This window comes from Musa acuminata, chromosome BXJ2-9, assembly GCF_036884655.1.
Source record: "Musa acuminata AAA Group cultivar baxijiao chromosome BXJ2-9, Cavendish_Baxijiao_AAA, whole genome shotgun sequence".
In the NCBI taxonomy this organism is placed as follows: Eukaryota; Viridiplantae; Streptophyta; class Magnoliopsida; order Zingiberales; family Musaceae; genus Musa; species Musa acuminata.
In genome coordinates this window covers 5,914,536-5,933,275 of record NC_088346.1, presented here as the reverse complement: position 1 = coordinate 5,933,275, position 18,740 = coordinate 5,914,536, and the positions used below count along the sequence as shown (strand labels likewise).

Genomic DNA, 18,740 nt, shown 5'->3' with positions numbered 1-18,740 from the left:
CATGGTTATTACTGTGGCACCAAGGCTGTGGGTGGTAACGGAGGAAACCGAGTCAGCGTCCGTTACCGTTGAGTTTGCTGACCTCGAAACTTGAACCCGCTCGACGCGGTCTCACGGCGTCTCTGACACACGCCGCTCGTCACTCCTCCATTTTTTATGTCGTGAATCATTTCAAGTAGATATTGGATTTTCTTGTATGATAAAGATCACGCATTTAGCTATTGTATTACATCGGTTGAATCTAGATAGATGTTGAGGCGGAATTCAACGATATGAGCACTTCATATCATACGAGGTCTTTGTCCGATGCTCGTTGAAATTGGAGATAAAAAAGAACTTAATGCATGACATGCGATGGTATTATTCATTTGATTGCAATGGTTATTAGCAATCGATGAAGGATGATGATTTGAGTCAGCGCCGCATGCTCTCGTATGTTGACTTTTGCTTTGGTTTGGTATTCTATTTTCTTGAGGCATCCACACAGATGTGACGATCCGAGTCAGTAAGTGCCAAATCGGGGACTATGCCAAGTAAATAAGTTATCTTGACCGCTAAAATGTTCAGTCATGCCTCTCTTTCAATCCTGTCACAGTTAATGCACCCATTGTCCTTTTCCTCATGTCACATTGTCTGTCACAAAACGTCTTTGGTAGCTGTCACTAAATATTAGGTTAGGCTTATAATTGCACGTAACATTTATTGTGCTCATAAGATGGCGTTAACTTTATGTATTTGAATCCGGTCCGACATTTTTTATCATACATTAAAGTAGCCACGAAGAGTTGACCCAATCGGTCACGAAAAGCCCTTCGCCACACCCATTAATTGGGGTCGACACGTTCACCAATCAATCCATGATCGTGCTGATCCGCGTACCCAACCCAACCCAACCCTACCGTCCGTCCGTCCGTCCGTCCACTAATCTCAAAGCACGGGATGAGACTTTGGCCTCTCCTTTTTCTGAGATGCTTCCGTATGCGCAAGTCAACTTCGCTTTACCGTATTAAGTGTTCGGCTCGTAAGCCTTCTTCCCATGCCTCGTCATGATTAGGGTTTTCATTTGAATGTTTGCTGCACATTCAATCGTGCAATTATGGGATCAACAAAGTTACATCGAAAATAATCAATCATGTGTGTTGTGGTGCCAATCAATTTGTTAGAATGATCGAATGACTATGGAATAAATACTTAATTCTCCGATAGGAAAAGTTAATAGAAATCCCTCCATTTGCATAGTTTCCACATCATATGGTTGCATCATCGAATCCAACACAGCTCAGACTGTAGAGGAGTCTACTGTAGCATCACATTGCCACCGTGAATGATGGATGAGCGCATGATGTGGCCATGTCCGATCCTCAACTCGTTAGCATTCGATATAATTACGATAGAGACGCAGCAGAGCGCATCAACACACGAATCGCTTCGTTCTTTGCATTTGATCACAGAGGCAACGATCAATCGAAATCAGACGAAAGCCGAGGCACCAAATATCTACAGAGATCGTCGTGCGTATTACGTTTTTTACTCGCTCGCCAACTTTATGGCGTGGTGTACATGTAGCGATCCTGCACACCGAAAGCCTTTTAGGCCACTAAACTGTGTCTCCTTCTTTTCTCAGCTGGCTCGAACTCCACATTATAGCCTGCCTAAACGGGCAGGTGGGCCCCTCTTTCATTATAGGCTGTGGTATGAGATAATGGGGGGTGGTGCGTACGTATATGCGGTTATTTTTCGCGATTCACGTAAGCCTTGCCTCGTCGGGGAATCCATGGAGTCATGAGCGTCTTTGGACATGTATCATTCGCCTCCACGGACGCCAAACACCCTTTTTTATGTATGCGTATACTTCTGTTCGGGACTCTTCTCTCCTCCGAAGCGTTTGCTTGCAGTCATCTCCCAATCCTGTCTATATAAATAAATGCACCCGCGCGCCCCCCTCTCTCCTCACCCGCTCACGAAAAACACAAGAGTGAGAAGGAGCAGAGAGGGAGGGAACAAAGAGGATGGAGAAGCTGCAGGAGCCGATCGCCACCTCTTCCTCTTCCTCTCCCTCGCCGCACTCGTCGTCGTTCGCGAGTCTCGGAGCGTACGGTCGGGCGCTGGCGGAAACGCACCGGAGGCTCGGGCGGCGGGCCGCGTCGGTGACGACGACGTACGAGGAGATGAGCCGGGTCCGGGCCCGATCGGGGGCCGATATGGCGCGGTCCCTGCGGTGGCCGGACCTCGTCGGGTTTGGGCTCGGTGGTATGGTCGGCGCCGGCGTCTTCGTTGCCACCGGCCGCGCCGCCCGTCTCTATGCCGGCCCCGCCATCGTGCTCTCCTACGCCATTGCGGGCCTCTGCGCCCTGCTCTCCGCCTTCTGCTACACCGAGTTCGCGGTTGACATGCCCGTCGCCGGCGGGGCTTTCAGCTACCTTAGGGTCACCTTCGGTGAGTAATTGTTTCGGCGCCGTTAAATGTTCTGATACTCTTCCTTCCCCTGCGGTGGCTCCGTTTCTTTTTTTTTTTTATCATGAACAATTTCCCAAGTTGGTGTCTTTTGTTTTTTTGTGAGGACGAAACTTTCAGAATTTTAGCTGGATTTTAGTTTTTGGTTCTTCTGTGGTTTTCTGGAAGCGAACAAGTCCTGCATCCTTCTTTTCTGGTTCAGCGGCCCCATTCACGTCTTCCGAAGATGACTTCTCCTTTCTTTAGATTGAAGACTCGACAGGGAATTCACTGGACACCTTCCTGAAATCTCCCTTTTCCTGTTACCCACGAAGCAGTTCAAATCTTGATTTATTTTATTTAGTATTGTTGTTCCTCGTTGTTGCTGGTGGCGTTGCGATGAATCTAATCGAGTGTTCGATTCCGTATCTTTGTTTTCTTTCGGTGAATTATACGCTTCTTTCTATCGGTTATTATCCAGGGGAATTTGCGGCCTTTTTGACGGGGGCGAATCTGATAATGGAGTACGTGTTCTCCAACGCGGCCGTGGCGCGGAGCTTCACGGCCTACCTCGGCACGGCCATCGGGGTGGACACCGCCGCCAAATGGAGGATCACCATCATCGGCCTCCCTAAGGGCTTCAATCAGATCGATCTCCTCGCCGTGGCCGTCATCGTGCTCATTTCTATGTGCATATGTTACAGGTATACCGCGCCGCTCGCTCCTTCCTATTATATGAATCGAGGAGGGAAAAAGGGACCGGACAGTGCCCCCTGTGGCTGTCGTTGCAGCCTCCTTGTGTTGTCCTTAATGGTGGGTCACTTGTCACACCACCACACAGAGTTGCTCTGCCTTACTGTCCCTGCCGTTCCTCTTCAACCTCTATGCGCTGTCCTCCCATCTCTTTTGTCTCGTTTTCTCCACATATCATGTACAGTCTCTCAATGTTGTTTCGTGTCGACCTTTACATACAACCATCTATCGAAAGTCTCTTTCCTCGGTCGTGTCTTCCTCTGTTTTCTTTCTCCCTACGTTTTGGGTCGCGTTGTGTAGTTCTAGCTGGAAAGTCGCTTTTTATCCCAAGGAGCGGAAACGTCCTGCTCGATTTGCTTTCTTGTTCTTGAAAGACGTCTCACCATTTATCTGTGAAAGGCCAACTTTTTCCCCATTTTTTCCCTTGCAACCATTGTAGCTCTCGTGATTGCTCTGGTCGATTCCCTTTTCTTAGAAATTACTGAATTGGCTGCAGCACCAAGGAGAGCTCGGTCCTGAACATGGTGCTGACGGCGATCCACATCGCGTTCATCCTGTTCATCATCGTGATGGGGTTCTGGCGGGGGGACGTGCGGAACCTCACGCACCCGGCGAACCCCGCGGAGAGCCGGGGCGGGTTCCTGCCTTACGGGGTGGCCGGCGTCTTCAACGGGGCGGCCATGGTGTACCTGAGCTACATCGGTTACGACGCCGTCTCCACCATGGCGGAGGAAGTGCGAAAGCCCGCCCGCGACATCCCCATCGGCGTCTCCGGCTCCGTCGCTCTCGTCGCCCTCCTCTACTGCCTCATGGCCGTCTCCATGTCCATGCTCGTCCCCTACGACGCCGTAAGTTTCTGCTCTCCTTCACGCTTCTTGTTTTATGGTGGGACCACGAGGGGGGGGTTGTTGTCGTTCTGGGTGGTTTTGATGGAACGAGATGGTTTTGTCCACGGTGGCGGTGAACCCCCGTGGTGACTAAACCTCCTTTGTATCAATCAATCTCAAACCAACGGTTGATCGTCCGTTGACGGGTGGCCCGGTGGCGTCTTCTGGGCTTTTGCTTTTCTGTTTACGAACGATGATGATCTGATAATGACAGACCGAAGAGGAAACAATAACAAAGTGGACATGTAATTCTTCATCAGATCGACAAGGAGTCACCGTTCTCGGCTGCGTTCAGGGGATCGGACGGCTGGGGATGGGTGTCGAACGTGATCGGGGCGGGGGCGAGCTTCGGGATCCTCACGTCGCTCCTCGTCTCCATGCTGGGCCAGGCGCGCTACCTCTGCGTCATCGGACGGTCCAGCGTCGTTCCTGCCTGGCTTGCCCAGGTCCACCCCAAGACGTCCACTCCCGTCAACGCCTCCGCCTTCCTCGGTTAGCACCTCCTCTCTCTCTCTCTCTCTCTCTCTCTCCAACTTACGTCTCTTTTCCTACGCCTCTCTGTTTCTCTAGATGCACTGTCGTCTACTGTTGTAGTCACATGTAACCCACATGCATGATTTATGTTGATGTGTTCTTTCTTGGACGAGACACAACAAAAGTGCCGTTCGATTGAGCGCATGTGAACGATAATTATTTGCATGGCACTCGAGACTCGAGCTGCGAGCCGCAGAGTGGCACCGCATTTGCTGCTCTTCGCTTTTAGTTAATTGCCTACTTGTGCCGGTGAGAGCGACGCGTCCTCCCATGAAAATAAGCATTCTGGGAGCCAGTCATAGTGGGCAGATACCGAGAAGTGGATCAGACAAGTTCCATCCACAAAGTTCCAACAGGTCAAACTTCCCTTTCATTACAAGAACAAGAAAACGGGTTTCGAGGAAGGAAGGAAGGAAGTGCTTCCTGCTGTCGTCCTCCTTTATGAAATAGTTAAATTGTTTAACAAGTTGTGGACCTCGATTGATTTCCACTAGTTACCGATCCATGCAGGAGCCTTTACGGCGGTGATCGCCCTCCTCACCGACCTCGACGTCCTCCTCAATCTCGTGTCCATAGGCACGCTTTTCGTTTTCTACATGGTGAGCAACGCGGTGGTGTACCGGCGCTACGTGACGGTGGGCTCGACCAACCCCTGGCCGACCATATCCTTCCTGCTCGCCTTCTCCTTCGTCTCGCTCACCATCACTCTGATTTGGCGATTCGCTCCTGCTGGGTTGGCCAAGGCGGTGCTGCTCGGCGGCTGCACCGTGGTGGCCGTCGCCGTGCTCCAGGTATTCAACTCCCTGGTGCCACAGGCTCGGAAGCCGGAGCACTGGGGCGTGCCACTGATGCCGTGGGTACCCGCCGTCTCCGTGTTCCTCAACGTGTTCTTGTTGGGCTCGCTCGACGGGCCGTCGTACGTGCGGTTCGGGTTCTTTTCGGTGTTCGCCGTACTCGTCTATGTCTTCTACAGCGTGCACGCCAGCTTTGACGCAGAACAAAATGGTCACCTAACAAAAGCGGCAGAGGGGCTGAGCCACCCCGTGGGAAGAGAACACGGTGGTGCTTCCGGGGTATAATTTTGGGTGCCGGGAAGTACCATTTTTCTTAATTGTAATTTGGATTGTATGGGCTCCCAATGAACGGAAAAGACACTCGCAGTAAAAAAAAAGAGTCTAAAAGAAAAAGGAAAACAAAAAACCATATACCTGAAAGCTGTATCGTAGTGGCATCTAAGTTGATGATTTCTATACTGTTCCTTCTGAGAGAGAGTCTGTCCCATTTTGATTCTTTGTTGTTTCTCGAGTTACATCCTCTGTCAAATGTGTAGCAATTCCACTTACAATTTTACCCTATCCTCTATTGTATACCTGTGCAGAAATAATAGTTGTTTTTATTCATTATATATATATATATATATATATATATATATATATATATATATATATATATATATATATATATATATATATATATATAAAGACAAAGAAATATAAGTCGTGCTATGGTCTTCCCAAAAAATAAATATCCATCAGAAGCAATGGGATTCTTGATGGGGAGTCATGTCACTTGTGGTGCGTTGGATTGATTGCTACCAAGAAAGGTGTGTAGCAAAAGCTTCCTTTAAGATTCTTTCCCTTTCCCCAGTTTTAATTCTTTAAATTTGAGAGTTGATTGTGATTAATGAATAAGATTTGATCGAAGACAATGTATGAATAAAATGGTCATCGTAAATTACTACCGTAAGTGATGAAAAGAATAGAAGATAAAAACAATCATTGAAGAAGTTTTATTGTAGAAGTGAAAAAACTTTAGCTTAAATATATTAACATGTCCAAGGATTTCCCTCAACAGAATAGAGAGATTTCTTAGGAAAATCTTATCTTCTATAATTAAAGATAGTGCTTCACCTTCATCCATTTATGATCTTAATTATCACATTATTCGATCCTATGTGGATGGTTTACGAACAAGACAAGCATGTTTGGATAGAAACCACAGTGTGCAGTATCATTCCATATCTCCTCCTCAACATTTACATCGCGAGATGCCTTGGAGGATGGGATGATGGCCGTAGTTATCAGAGTAGTGACAGGTGAATCTTCCTGAGAAGCCATGTTCGGGTCCACGAGGAGGAACCTGATCTGATAGATTAGAATCACCGCTGGACCACTCGAGGAATAAAGAGAAGCAAAAGAAAGAGTAGATCCACTGCCACCCATCAATATCCATGCACTTTTCACCTTCCACTCCTCTGTTCAAGATGGAGTTAGAAGACGACGTCTTCTTCTTTTCTTGATTCCATAACTGTGCCGGCCGGCCATGATTGAGATGCGAAGTTATCTTCGTTTCTCCTCTTTTTTTTTTTTATTGTGAAGAAAAAGTTTGGTTAAACAAACATGTCTTCCTGCTTTTGCCCTCTTACGAAGAGGATTAGTCGAATGACCACCATTTATGGTTCTTTAGATCAGCACACATGATGACCATGGGCGTGGCGTGATGGGAAGGAAAGACTTGCCCTCTCCGAGAAGCAAAGTGCTTAACCACCTTTGTTCTTCTTTCTTTTGATCTTTCAGATGACTGCTTTGAGTTTTGTTACCTTATTAAAGACGAGGCTCTATTGGTCTTTTTATTTTCTGGCTTTATTATGAGGCCAAAAAACTTCAATATTTAAAGAAACCAATAAAAAAACAAGATTTATTATATGTACCAATTCGATCACAAAACTAAGCTATGGCATTCTACAGTTGTGTGGACAGTTCTTCTTTTAAATTTTAACCCATTTATGATCTAATGTAGGATTAAATCGAGATGTCAATCCATGCAAAGTTTCTAAAAAAAAGTAATTTAAATTTTGAAACTAAATGTATAGTAGATGTTCATATCTCTCGCATCCAATTACCTATTCTTATAAAAAAAAATATCACGCATATATCGTGAATTACACTATATTTATCATCACCCAAACCCCAAACAACGATTGCCTATCCCTCAAACATAAGTATAAGAAATGTTATAATTGGTGATGAAATATCAACATAATAAAACACCTTAGTTTAATTGCATTTATTTTATTTATTTATTCTAAAAAATAAATAATAAAGATGATATGATCTTACGATAAACTATCAAGGTTTTTACTCATCCAACCAACTAAGACTCAAGTTATTCATGGATTCATTGCATCAAGCTACAAAACTGAGATTATGAATTCAATTTAAAACTTGCTCTTTTGTGTAGCTAATGCACGCATTGACCGGGCGATGATTACATAAGTCAATTTAAAGATTCCTAATTCATTAGTCAACCGACTTCTTATGTCCTCCTTATTCGGCTTTATCTATTCTCATCAGTTGAGTAATGGATGTGTTGCTGCTTGGGCACCAAAGATGGACGCCATTGGCGGGGTGGGGCTGAAAGATTAGGGCAAAAGGACGCCACTTGTTATCCGAGGTAGCGGATAAGGTCAACCGGTCCAAAGTGGGTTGGCACAATGTGTTGCTGATTTCTGTGAGTTCTCTTTCACGAGATTGTTTCGCCTCACTTCCTTTTAGAGTGTGTGTTACATTCTCTCCTTTACGATGGAAGTCGAAGACAAACATCGGTGCGTATAATGATAGATCAACGACTTCAGCGCTTGTGAATGCAAGTGCTTTAGTCCGCCGCGTGGGTCAAATAAGATATTTCGTTGTCAACTCTATTCCATTGTCGACGTCAATCATTTCCGAATGTTTTCATGATCTATTTACTTATGACCATCATACACTTTATCGAGCTATGAGTGACACATACAAGATAATCTCACAATATCATGTGACACATGAGGAAATAAAAATAATATAAATAAATCAAGCCAATATTCAAAAGTTATATTGAGATTTCTATACTTTACGTAAGTAAAATATTTAATTCTAAGTATTTTATTAATAAAAATATCGTAAGGTTTATCATTGAACACGTACGGTATTTTCGTTAACACAGTCGATGAAATGATAAGAAATATAATTAAATATTTTACTTTCGTAAGTATATGAATCTTAATGTAACTTTTAAAAATATAAGGATCGAAATGCTAAGGATAGTTAATTACATGAGCTAATCTCTAATTAGTCCAAATAGATCATGAGATAAAATCATGCAAAGCATATTAATTTCATGAAATCATACTTTAAAAGAAAATAATATAATTTAATATATTATAAGCAATTGAATATACTATATGCGTGACACTTGAGTGATGTTAAACTTATGTTAATCTTTCTATCGCTCCGAAACCTAATACCAAAGGGAGGACTATAATGTAATGATAGTTTGGTATAACCTAATATATTAGGTCAATTCATACATCACTCTTTTGGCCTAACGAATGATTCGCATACTATAGTCTCTCCTACATCATTATAAATAATCATACCTACCAAGAAATCATATATTTCCAATTTACTATTCTTACATGGGTAATGCGTGACATGTCTTTTTAGGTTGCCTAATAATTTATAATGATCAGGATGAACCTTCTTCTTACTTTGATTTCACTATTTTTAAGCTTTATATATCTTTGCCTTTTAGTTAATTAGAGGGATCCATTGCTATTTCATACATAACGCGATAATGATACTGATTAGTTTAGTTGATAAAGACTTCAACAATCCGTTGTGAATGATAGATTATAAGATCCGCGCAATAACTTGATGCAATTGCTTTTTCGATTGAAAAAACCACATAATTTAGGTTATGGCACATGAAAGGCATGAGGTTATATTAAACATCATTAAACTTAAAAGCAAGCACTAAAGTAGGAGACAAAGGTCTCTAACCTTTTAGGCTTAGCCCGTTGGAATGTGGACTTGTTTCTTAGCCTTTAACACATTGTCTCGTGTGAACTCACACTCGAAGTCTTTCTTCCCAAAGAGTCGCTAGTAAAGACTTTGGCAATTCATGGAAGCAAAATCAAACAGGAAATGATCGATTACAGTGCCATTAGATCACTTTATCGGTTCTCGATCGGCTTACAAAATTAAGTACATGCAAATAGTGAGTAGATAAAGCTAAGGAACCTCACCATTCTCTACTATCTCTACTACCACTGCTACTGTTACTTTTCAATCCCTCCCTTGTTTTCTTCTCCTCACTTACTGCTCTGCCCTGGTTCTTGGGTGTCTGTCACCTGGGGAAGGAGAGAACTGGTCGGTAGGATGTCGGAACATGGCCTCAGCATCTTCCTCTTTCTTCTCCTCCATCTAAATCAGCTTGAATTACCGCGGATGCCGATCTCTAGTAGATATGCTTGTGGAGGCATTGGTGGCCGGAACGAGTTGACTCTGTTTCCGGAGCAAGAACCAGTTTTGTCTCCGGCTCCGGCGCCGGCGCACAGTCCAGATTAACGCCGAACAGTCTCAAACGCTTCGAGTGAGTGGGTGCCATCGACAGGTCTTGGTCACCTGGAAGCAGTGAATACGTATCAACAATCTGTCATCGTCATCATGTCATGCAGTCATTTCACATCGAGTTGTATGACCTAATACAGCAAATTCTACCTGTGTGGCTAGTCGGAGCATGCGCCCTCGCCGTGTAGCATGTGGGGCTCCATGGGACGGCGGCGTCGCCCGTGGTCGCAGTGCAAGCCGCTGGTGGTCTCTCGTTTTCACCGCGGCGCCTGCAACTGATGCAGAGACGGTCGACTCCCCCCCGTAGACGCCCGAAGCTCACAAGGTCCCCGGCATCGAGCCCCTTTTCCTTGACGAAGCGGCTCCAGCCTTTGGTCAGCACGTAGCTCTGGCTACTACTCCAGTACGAGTAGCGGAACCGCCATGGCTTACCCGACTCATCCTCGAAGCTCAGAAGAAGACCTCTCTCGCCCGCCTCGCCGTCGAGGGGGAGGTACTTCTCCGCGTAATGCTTTGGTATGACCAGCCTGTTCAGCTTGCCTACGTCGCTTGGAGTCAGGGACTTCTCGAACATGTGCTCTCTCTCATACTGGTCTCCTTCCTGCGACACTCGGTACGTGTGATGGCGGTACAGGTGGGGATTACCCAAGGGTGGCGCCCAAGAGCAAAATTGTGGGTGATGTTGAGATATAGGGTTCATGGACATGTCTGCAATGCAACTGAAGCGAGGAGGAGGAAGGAAATGTAAGAGAAGAGCATAAACAAGAAGAGTATGATGACGATGTTCTTGCTATGCTTTTATATAGCTTGTAACCTTCACCATAGATCTTATATGCATACCACACAACACACACAGAGAGGACTACCTCGTCGATCTGAACAGGTGAGAGCGAGGCTGGCAGAAGAGTGTTTCCTAAACGTAGGCGGACAGGAAGCATTAAATATCTTCTGCTCCTAGAATGCTACCTACACAGCATGTACTGGTGAGTGCTGCCATTTCGGCCTCATCAGCAATTGCATTCCATGTGGGTGGTCTGTGTAAGTACATCTGAATAGAACCGTGTTCAGTTTTTGTATCTGCTGGAAGACATCCTTTGTCTTCAGCTGGTGTTGGCCCCGTGACGAAGATGTCACTTTACCTGCCTTCTACATGCCAAGTTGGAAGAATCCAACCTCTTGTGCTCTCCTTCTCTGACTTCAGAAGAAGAAAACACAGCTGACAGATGCGTGTGTGACTCAGTTATTTGATTCCAGTTATATGGACTGGGATCACCTGCAAGAATCCCATGGCCGCCGTGGATGACCAAGAAACACTTCTTTGATTTCAAGGCAACTTTCCACGGGTTCACATCCAAGCAACTCTAAAGCAGGGAGACCTAAATCTCACCAGAATATATTTTATTGATTAGGTTCAACTTTTTCTTTCGAGTTCAAAAGGATTTCAACTTACGACATACTTTAATACGATAAATGTTGTCTATTAGATTGCCCATAATCCCGGCTATTAGGAAATGTTTGATTCCTTAGGTTGACATGACGAATATTTTCGTAATAACGAAGCTTTTTTTTTATGACATGACGAATATTCTTAGTACCCAACCTAACCTAACCCATTTTAGGTTTAATTGTAACACTTATTATAGGAACTTAGATACCAAGTTAGATTCAAGACAATTTAGATAGCTACTTGGTTTTGAACGAGTAGGACGAATTCACGGTACCTTATTCCTTAATTCTATATGGTAGTAGTTGGATTGTGCATGACATGACATGACTTGGGGAGCTTAATTCTCAGAAATGCAGTAAAGTGATGTGCAGCTTTTCAAGAACAATTCCTACCGCGTCTGCCTGCTCACAAGCAAACGAAGAGTGCATGCATCCAAAACAACACCCGTATGGCGCCTGCATCGGTGCGTCAGATGGAACACGGGTCCTTAGGGCCTCGCTGGTGCAAGCACAGAGTTATCGCATGCGGTGTTGTGGCATCAGATGAATGCAAGTACCACCTGGGAATTAAAAATGTTGTGTCCTTGGGGAGGTTGCACAGAGCCTGCACAATGCTCCAGCTTAGGTTATCACTGGTGCATGGGTTTGGAGAACGGGCACAAGGCAACCACCCACCTTCGTTGTCCTGCGATCCGGGGACATTGCCGCTTCCAACTCTTGGAAGTTGCAGGGACGCGAGAGACAGGATCACAGGTAGTAGATGATGGCTCACCAGAACGAGTGAGCTGTCTAATTAACTCGCAGCAAACGAAGTAAATGCGGCTGTACCAAAGTTACGCGTTTCTGTCGTTTGCATCTTAATGTACTTATTGGCATATCCATTGTTGTACGAGTAGCGCCATATACGTCATTTTATGCAATCGATGTTGTCGCGATGAAAGTTAGTATTAATCGAAGATCGATTCTACCTCGGGGATGTTTGTCATCAACATCGTGAACTGTTTTGGCATTAGAATAGAACGAGGCCTCAACATATCGTATGCTAATCGACTTCTCGAAACATCTCACAAATATCGAATAAACCAATTAATCAATGTCACATTGGGCCATGATCTTTTACTTTCATGTATACTTTTTGGGATATAAACAAAGACTCAAATAGCATCTCATTTATAAAACTATATCTTTCGGATTAGAAAACATATCAAAGAATAATGAACAAAATGAGCAAGTCACTAACCAAACGGAATACAAAGACTTAGACATATTGATGAAAAATAGGATGATCGATTCACATAAAATCTAATCCACACCAGACATATTAGAAGATTCGAGAAGTTCCTAGAAGTATTCCAACACTCTAGTAAGGCTTCTCACTTATTTCCTTGTCTTTGAAGGAAGGAGTTGATGTTACTAATCCATTTGACTTGATCCCATTGCTTCCACGTTATTTCTTCCTTCTCCCCACCATGAAATGATCTCTCTTTGTCAATGTTTCTCAAGTTATCTTCGATCTCCTTGACAGCCTCCATCTCCTGGATTTCTTGCATTGATTGTAGATTTCCTCAGCTCATTCATTGTTCACCAACACATCACTTATTCTAGATTGGAGGCATTCACTACAGTCTATCTTCTTCGATCAAACAACTCCTATTCCATACTTTTCGGTGGTTCTCTAGCAATCATTGATGCCAAGTCTGAAAGATTCTGCGGCTCAATTATTACTACAAGTTGGTGTAATGAATGCATGGAGGAAACATATCGGACAAGTTGGCAGTAGTAAATGCCGTATTAAACCTTTTCTTTTATCAAAAAGATTATTCTTTTCTAGTTTTCCAAGTATAGGAACAATCTATTTATGGACTTCTTGTATGAACATCATTTTTCATTTGAATGATCTATTTCCACAAGTACAAGCAAACCATGTATGGTCTTCTCTCCTCCATATATGCTAGAGCAATGGATTTCGATTGCTCTTGATAAGCTTGTTGGTATTAGAGCAAGATATCGTATTCCGATTAACTTAGCTAGTAAACATCATAAGGTCTTAAGTTTGAATTCCGCTTTCACCATTTATTCTTGGCAGAAAAAAAAAAATCTTTTCAAAAATTGTACTTTACCAAATAGCTTTAAAAAAAAGAAAACTATGATACAATTCAGATTTAAACTAGTCTTCCAACAAGAAGAGCCCATTTGGGTCATCGCTTTTGAACGGTCATGAACAGTTGGGGATGCAAAGGAGGCAGTGCAAGAATTTTATTGCATTCCAGAATACTTTCTTCCTTTTGAATTATTAGAGCTGTCCTCCTATTGTCTTTTGGACTATTTTAGAGCAAGCTTTTGACTGTGGATATGACTGCTCCTTTAGCATTTTGAACTGAACCAAACAACACGAATTCGTATAGATGCCTCACGATTTTTTCTTTTTAATCTTAGTGGTGTTCGAAAACTACTGTGAAATAGAGACGGATGAAACACTAAGTTTTCTTCTTCATGTGAACTGCATAACATGTATATAATTCCAAGTTTCACATGAACTCTATAAAGATGTGTGTTGTTCCATCATCCATGACATAAAAAAGAAGGTAGCAGTGTAAGAAGATGCACAAGCGCGTCCCATTTGTTATCTCTTTCAGATCGTTAATTGGTCAAACCTCTTTTCTCCTTTTCCTGCTTTTTACTGTCTTTATTATCGCAGTCTGCTTTCTTTGTGGTGTGCTACCGATAAAACTCGTAGAGGGATATGATTGAGGAATGGAGGGAGGAGATCTTTGAAAGGTGTGTGCATGAAGTAAATCTTAGCCTTCTCCTTTTTCCTCCACCTATCACCAAAGCCATGGCGGAGCGCTGCTTTCCATGCAAAGGCACGCTAAGCCCAAACATTCGATGCTGCTCCTCACAAGTTAAGTATCAGTAGCATTCACAGTATGTTCTGGCCACCGTAAAAGAGAACCAACCCTACATGCATGCATGTCTACATGACTGGTGCGGCTGGAAGTGAACGCAGTTGCTGTATCGGCTCGCTTTATGGAATTAACGGGGGTGGTGTTACCGATACGGCCGGAGGTCACTTTATTCCTTGTTCTTGGAGTCACCAGCGAAGAGCCGTACACAGTTCCCGATTCCTTTAGATCAGAGCTGACACTATGTTTAGAGAAAAGAAACTCCATGTCATGCACCAAATAGGATCCATCCATGGAAAGATGAGTGGTCTCTCAGGTCCCACTTCAGATGATCCATTCATTCATCCAAATCATTGTTGTCGCCACTCCTCCAGTTTCCTGTAGAGAAAAACAAATTTCCTCTCCCTATATATATATATATATATATATATGAACTGTTCTACTGTTCCGATCGACTACGCTTCTCTTTTCATTGTACTTCATGATTTGGGTCAGTACTGATGGAACTGAAGGTTCTGCTTACTGAACCCTAAAGGTTAAGATATGGTGAGTGATTTAGTGGGAATATTTTGCAAGGGGACGGCTTTTGTGTGAATTATTGGTAGTGATGTTACATCTGATGTACAGACTAAAAAGATTTCGATAACTTCTTTGAGGTAAAGCAAATGGCAAATAGGATATTGATAAGATCATTTAGTTTTATATTGATTGAGGAGTATGCGAACCAAGGATTCATAAGTTCGTCAGGTCTCTCTTATCCTTAGATGTGTCTTTCGGAGCTTATATATTTCGAAAGGAGAAAACTTTACTAATACACCGATAGTCCAAAACGGATTTTATATATATATATATATATATATATATATATATTATAGATGAAAAATTACTTACTCGATAAAGACTTTTATAATTTATAGTGAAATTTTAAGTTTGGATCTCGTTATTATTATTATTATTATTTATAAGAAAAAAAATCGATTATGCTTGTCAACACATGCATTGTACTTTCGAGTGTAAAATCGACTTTGGACCCCAAATTGTCCTCTCTTACAAGAAAAGCACAGCTAGAAATCCATTAATATCACTCTCCACCCGACCCCATAAAGCAGGTTATCTAAGAAAGAAACCATAAAAAGTAGATAACTACTTCCATACATATTCGTCCCCAACGCACCTTCACTCTCACATCCTTACATCAGAGACTGACAAGTTTGACAAGCCAACTACACTCGCCTCTCTTCCTTCCAAAGGCCCTCCTCATATATTGTCCACCAACCCCCGGTGAGTTCAATGAATTCCATCAAGATAAACCCCCCACAACCACTGCCTTGATCCTTGTTTGATCACCTGCTACCATAAATCCCTTCCGTAGCAGCAAGATCTCCGCAAGATGAGAGCAGGTGGCTGCACTGTGCAGCAAGCATTGACCCCCGAAGCAGCAACTGTGGTGAAGCAAGCCATAAACTTAGCTCGACGGCGAGGACATGCACAGGTGACGCCGCTCCATGTGGCCAACACCATGCTTTCGTCTTCCACCGGCCTCCTCCGAGCCGCCTGCCTCCAGTCTCACTCGCACCCCCTCCAGTGCAAGGCCCTGGAGCTTTGCTTCAACGTCGCCCTCAACCGCCTGCCGGCCTCCACCTTATCCGCTCCGATGCTTGGACTACCACAGGCTGACCACCACCACCACCTCCACCCTCCGTCCCTCTCCAACGCCCTCGTAGCGGCCTTCAAGAGAGCTCAGGCCCACCAGCGCCGCGGATCCATCGAGACCCAGCAGCAGCAGCCTCTTCTTGCGGTCAAGATCGAGCTTGAGCAACTCGTCATCTCCATCCTCGACGACCCCAGCGTGAGCAGGGTCATGAGAGAGGCTGGCTTCTCCAGTACTCAAGTGAAGAGCAACGTCGAGCAGGCTGTCTCCGTGGAGATATGCTCATCCACTCCTCCTAGCTGTACTCCTCCTCCCACGGGCAAGACAAGGACTTTAGTTCAAGTGAAGAACGAGGATGTGATGAGCGTTACCGATGCTTTGGTTAGCAGGAGAAAGAAGAGTATCGTGATAGTGGGAGAATGCTTGGCCACCGCAGAAGCTGTTGTTGGAGGAGTGAGGGACAGAGTGCACAAAGGAGAGGTGCCTGAGGTTTCAAGGAACCTACAGTTCATAACACTCCCACTCTTCTCTTTCAGGCAGATGCCAGCGGAGGAGGTGGACCAAAAGGTTGGGGAGCTCAGGTGCTTTGTGAAGAGTTGCTGCGTGGAAACAGGGGTCGTCTTGTACCTCAAGGATCTGGACTGGGCCGCCGAGTACAGGGCTAGCCGTGGGGAGAAGGGAAGAAGTTATTATTGTTCTTTGGAGCATATCCTGATGGAGATTAAGAACTTAGCCTTCGGTGGAACTGAGGGAGAGCATAGTAATGAGAGGATTTGGCTCATGGCCATTGCAACGTATCAGACCTACACGAGGTTTTGCCGGACTGGGAGCCCTTCACTGGAGACTCTCTTGGCTCTTCAGCCTCTCACCATTCCCGCCGGAGGTTTAGGATTAAGCCTCAACTTCGACAGGTACTAAAAGCATGTATTCCATTATCGAGCTATGTATATCAGAATGTCATCATTTGCTAAACGATGGTTATCGTCCTCAGTGGTTTAAGCCAAATCCGAAGCAAGATCAGTGGGGTGCAATTTCTGCCGCCAGCAGCAGATGAAATAGGGAGTCCTGAGGTTCCAAGTTTGCACATCAATTCTTGTGGTAGCCTCTGCTCAATGTCCTCTGGTCTACCTTCGTGGCTCAGAAGGTGTAAAGAAGAGGGCAATAGAGATCGGAACAGCGGTGATCAGGTATTTGAATATCTAATCAACACTCTCTACAGCTAAAACCTTTTTACCTACACAATCATGGAATAGCTTTTCTCTGTCCTCTTTCAGGGCTGTCGCCAATTAAAAGAACTTTGCAGGCAGTGGAATTCCATTTGCACCTCGACCCACAAATCCGACAACCATCCATCTGAAATAACATTCAATTTCTCTTCAGTTTCTCCCTCTTCTTCTTCCAATGTCTCTTCGTACGATGGTCACTCTCGAAGCTTGCACCAGAACCAGCAACCTTCGTTACTACCTCGAAAGGCAAAACGTCCTTGGAGCGAACACCATTTCTGGATATCGGAAGAAGCTGTCGATGAAGGCCCTGAGCAAAAACCAGGCAACAAAGCTCGAGAGAATGCAGGGCAAAAGCTGTCAACCTTTCCATTTCTGTACCTTAACTCACACCCTAACTCGAATTCTTCCGGTAGCACCATGGAGACGGAGTTATCTTCAAAGTTCAAGGAGCTTAATGCCGAGAACTTCAAGTTCCTCTGCGATGCGTTGGAGAGAAAGGTCACCTGGCAGCAGGACATTATCCCTGAGATTGCAAGCATCATCCTCCAGTGCAGATCAGGATTGATGAGAAGGAAAGGCAAGTCGAAATCTTCGGAGAAAAAGGAGGAGACGTGGCTGTTGTTTCAAGGTAGTGATACCGAAGGAAAGGAGAGGATAGGTAGAGAGCTTGCCAGACTTGTGTTTGGTTCTTCCACCAACTTCATTACAGTCGGACACAGCAACTTATCGTCAACACAATCCGACTCCGCGGATGTTCTTCTCCAAATCAAAAGATCGAGAGCGGAAGCAAGTCACAGCCGTCTCCAGAGCCTCTTCGAAGCGATACGAGAGGACCCACACCGGGTGATCATGATGGAAGGCATCGAGCAAGTGGATCATTACACTCTAGCAGGCATCATGAGAGCCATGGAGAGAGGGAAATTACAGAGTTACGGTGGTGAGGAAGTCAGTCTTGGTGATGCTATTATCATCTTGAGTTGCGAAAGCTTCGATTCCAGGTCAAGAGCTTGCTCTCCTCTGATCAAGCAGAGGGCTGAGAGCGAAGACGACAAGGAAGTGGATACATGTGTTTCATTAGACTTGAATCTTTGTGCTGCAGACGAAGATCTCGATGACCACTGCTTTGACAGTGCAGGACTTCTTGAGTGTGTGGATCGAGCATTCTTCTTTAACTTGCCTGATGTACTATAATTTGTTTGTTTCATCAGTGCTGAATCTTTTGAAGTATAATCTCTCTCTTTTGAAGATCGAGGTATTTATATAACATTGCACTAATCAATTCGGATGTCACTACAAAAACTAGAAAGTTGAGGTTTAGATGTACTGCGGCTTCGATTTGAGTAGGAACAAAATGTGCTACGATTCATAACTTGAGGGTAATGCAAAGCCAGAAAAAAAAGAAGCACTTTAGAAGGCAAAAGCGCGCTACTTTTAATGCTTTGTTACGTGATTCGTAAAAGAATCTCTTTTTTCTCTGCATTAGATTTCACAACCCAACATTCTCATCTCCGGAAGCAGTG

The 18,740-nt window shown here is 44.3% G+C and overlaps 3 protein-coding genes across 4 annotated transcripts; 2 read left to right on the top strand and 1 right to left on the bottom strand.

Moving 5' to 3' along the window:
• Positions 1-1,905: 1,905 nt before the first annotated feature.
• Positions 1,906-5,962, top strand: LOC135622814 (cationic amino acid transporter 7, chloroplastic-like). Its single transcript, XM_065125010.1, has 5 exons — positions 1,906-2,436; positions 2,915-3,137; positions 3,683-4,034; positions 4,334-4,565; positions 5,118-5,962. Exons 1-5 carry the CDS (start codon positions 2,010-2,012, stop codon positions 5,684-5,686), a joined length of 1,803 nt encoding a protein of 600 aa, XP_064981082.1. The 5' UTR covers positions 1,906-2,009; the 3' UTR covers positions 5,687-5,962.
• A 3,562-nt stretch (positions 5,963-9,524) lies between these two features.
• LOC103997400 (B3 domain-containing protein Os11g0156000) lies at positions 9,525-11,165 on the bottom strand. Of its 2 annotated transcripts, XM_065123590.1 has the most exons (3): positions 10,861-11,165; positions 10,145-10,713; positions 9,525-10,048 (listed from the first exon to the last, which is right to left on the bottom strand). In XM_065123590.1, the coding sequence occupies exons 2-3, from the start codon at positions 10,698-10,700 to the stop codon at positions 9,882-9,884; spliced, it is 723 nt and encodes a 240-aa protein (XP_064979662.1). In that variant the 5' UTR covers positions 10,701-10,713; positions 10,861-11,165; the 3' UTR covers positions 9,525-9,881. The 2 variants fall into 2 exon arrangements, with proteins under 2 accessions (XP_064979662.1, XP_018673570.2); XM_018818025.2 differs by lacking the exon at positions 10,861-11,165 and having other exon boundaries at positions 10,145-10,854.
• A 4,421-nt stretch (positions 11,166-15,586) lies between these two features.
• On the top strand, positions 15,587-18,450 carry LOC135623259 (protein SMAX1-LIKE 3-like). The gene is made up of 3 exons (XM_065126019.1): positions 15,587-16,905; positions 16,986-17,181; positions 17,269-18,450. The coding sequence occupies exons 1-3, from the start codon at positions 15,734-15,736 to the stop codon at positions 18,409-18,411; spliced, it is 2,511 nt and encodes an 836-aa protein (XP_064982091.1). The 5' UTR covers positions 15,587-15,733; the 3' UTR covers positions 18,412-18,450.
• Positions 18,451-18,740: the final 290 nt, after the last annotated feature.

Excerpts from the sequence above, each read along its gene's own strand:
- LOC135622814 (XM_065125010.1), top strand. The coding sequence starts at position 2,010 with ATGGAGAAGCTGCAGGAGCCGATCGCCACCTCTTCCTCTTCCTCTCCC. Across the intron at positions 3,138-3,682 it reads TCTATGTGCATATGTTACAG|CACCAAGGAGAGCTCGGTCC; the intron begins GTATACCGCGCC and ends AATTGGCTGCAG. Across the intron at positions 4,035-4,333 it reads TGCTCGTCCCCTACGACGCC|ATCGACAAGGAGTCACCGTT; the intron begins GTAAGTTTCTGC and ends ATTCTTCATCAG.
- LOC103997400 (XM_065123590.1), bottom strand. The coding sequence starts at position 10,700 with ATGTCCATGAACCCTATATCTCAACATCACCCACAATTTTGCTCTTGG. Across the intron at positions 10,049-10,144 it reads TGCTCCGACTAGCCACACAG|GTGACCAAGACCTGTCGATG; the intron begins GTAGAATTTGCT and ends CACTGCTTCCAG.
- LOC135623259 (XM_065126019.1), top strand. The coding sequence starts at position 15,734 with ATGAGAGCAGGTGGCTGCACTGTGCAGCAAGCATTGACCCCCGAAGCA. Across the intron at positions 16,906-16,985 it reads TTAAGCCTCAACTTCGACAG|TGGTTTAAGCCAAATCCGAA; the intron begins GTACTAAAAGCA and ends TATCGTCCTCAG. Across the intron at positions 17,182-17,268 it reads ATCGGAACAGCGGTGATCAG|GGCTGTCGCCAATTAAAAGA; the intron begins GTATTTGAATAT and ends GTCCTCTTTCAG.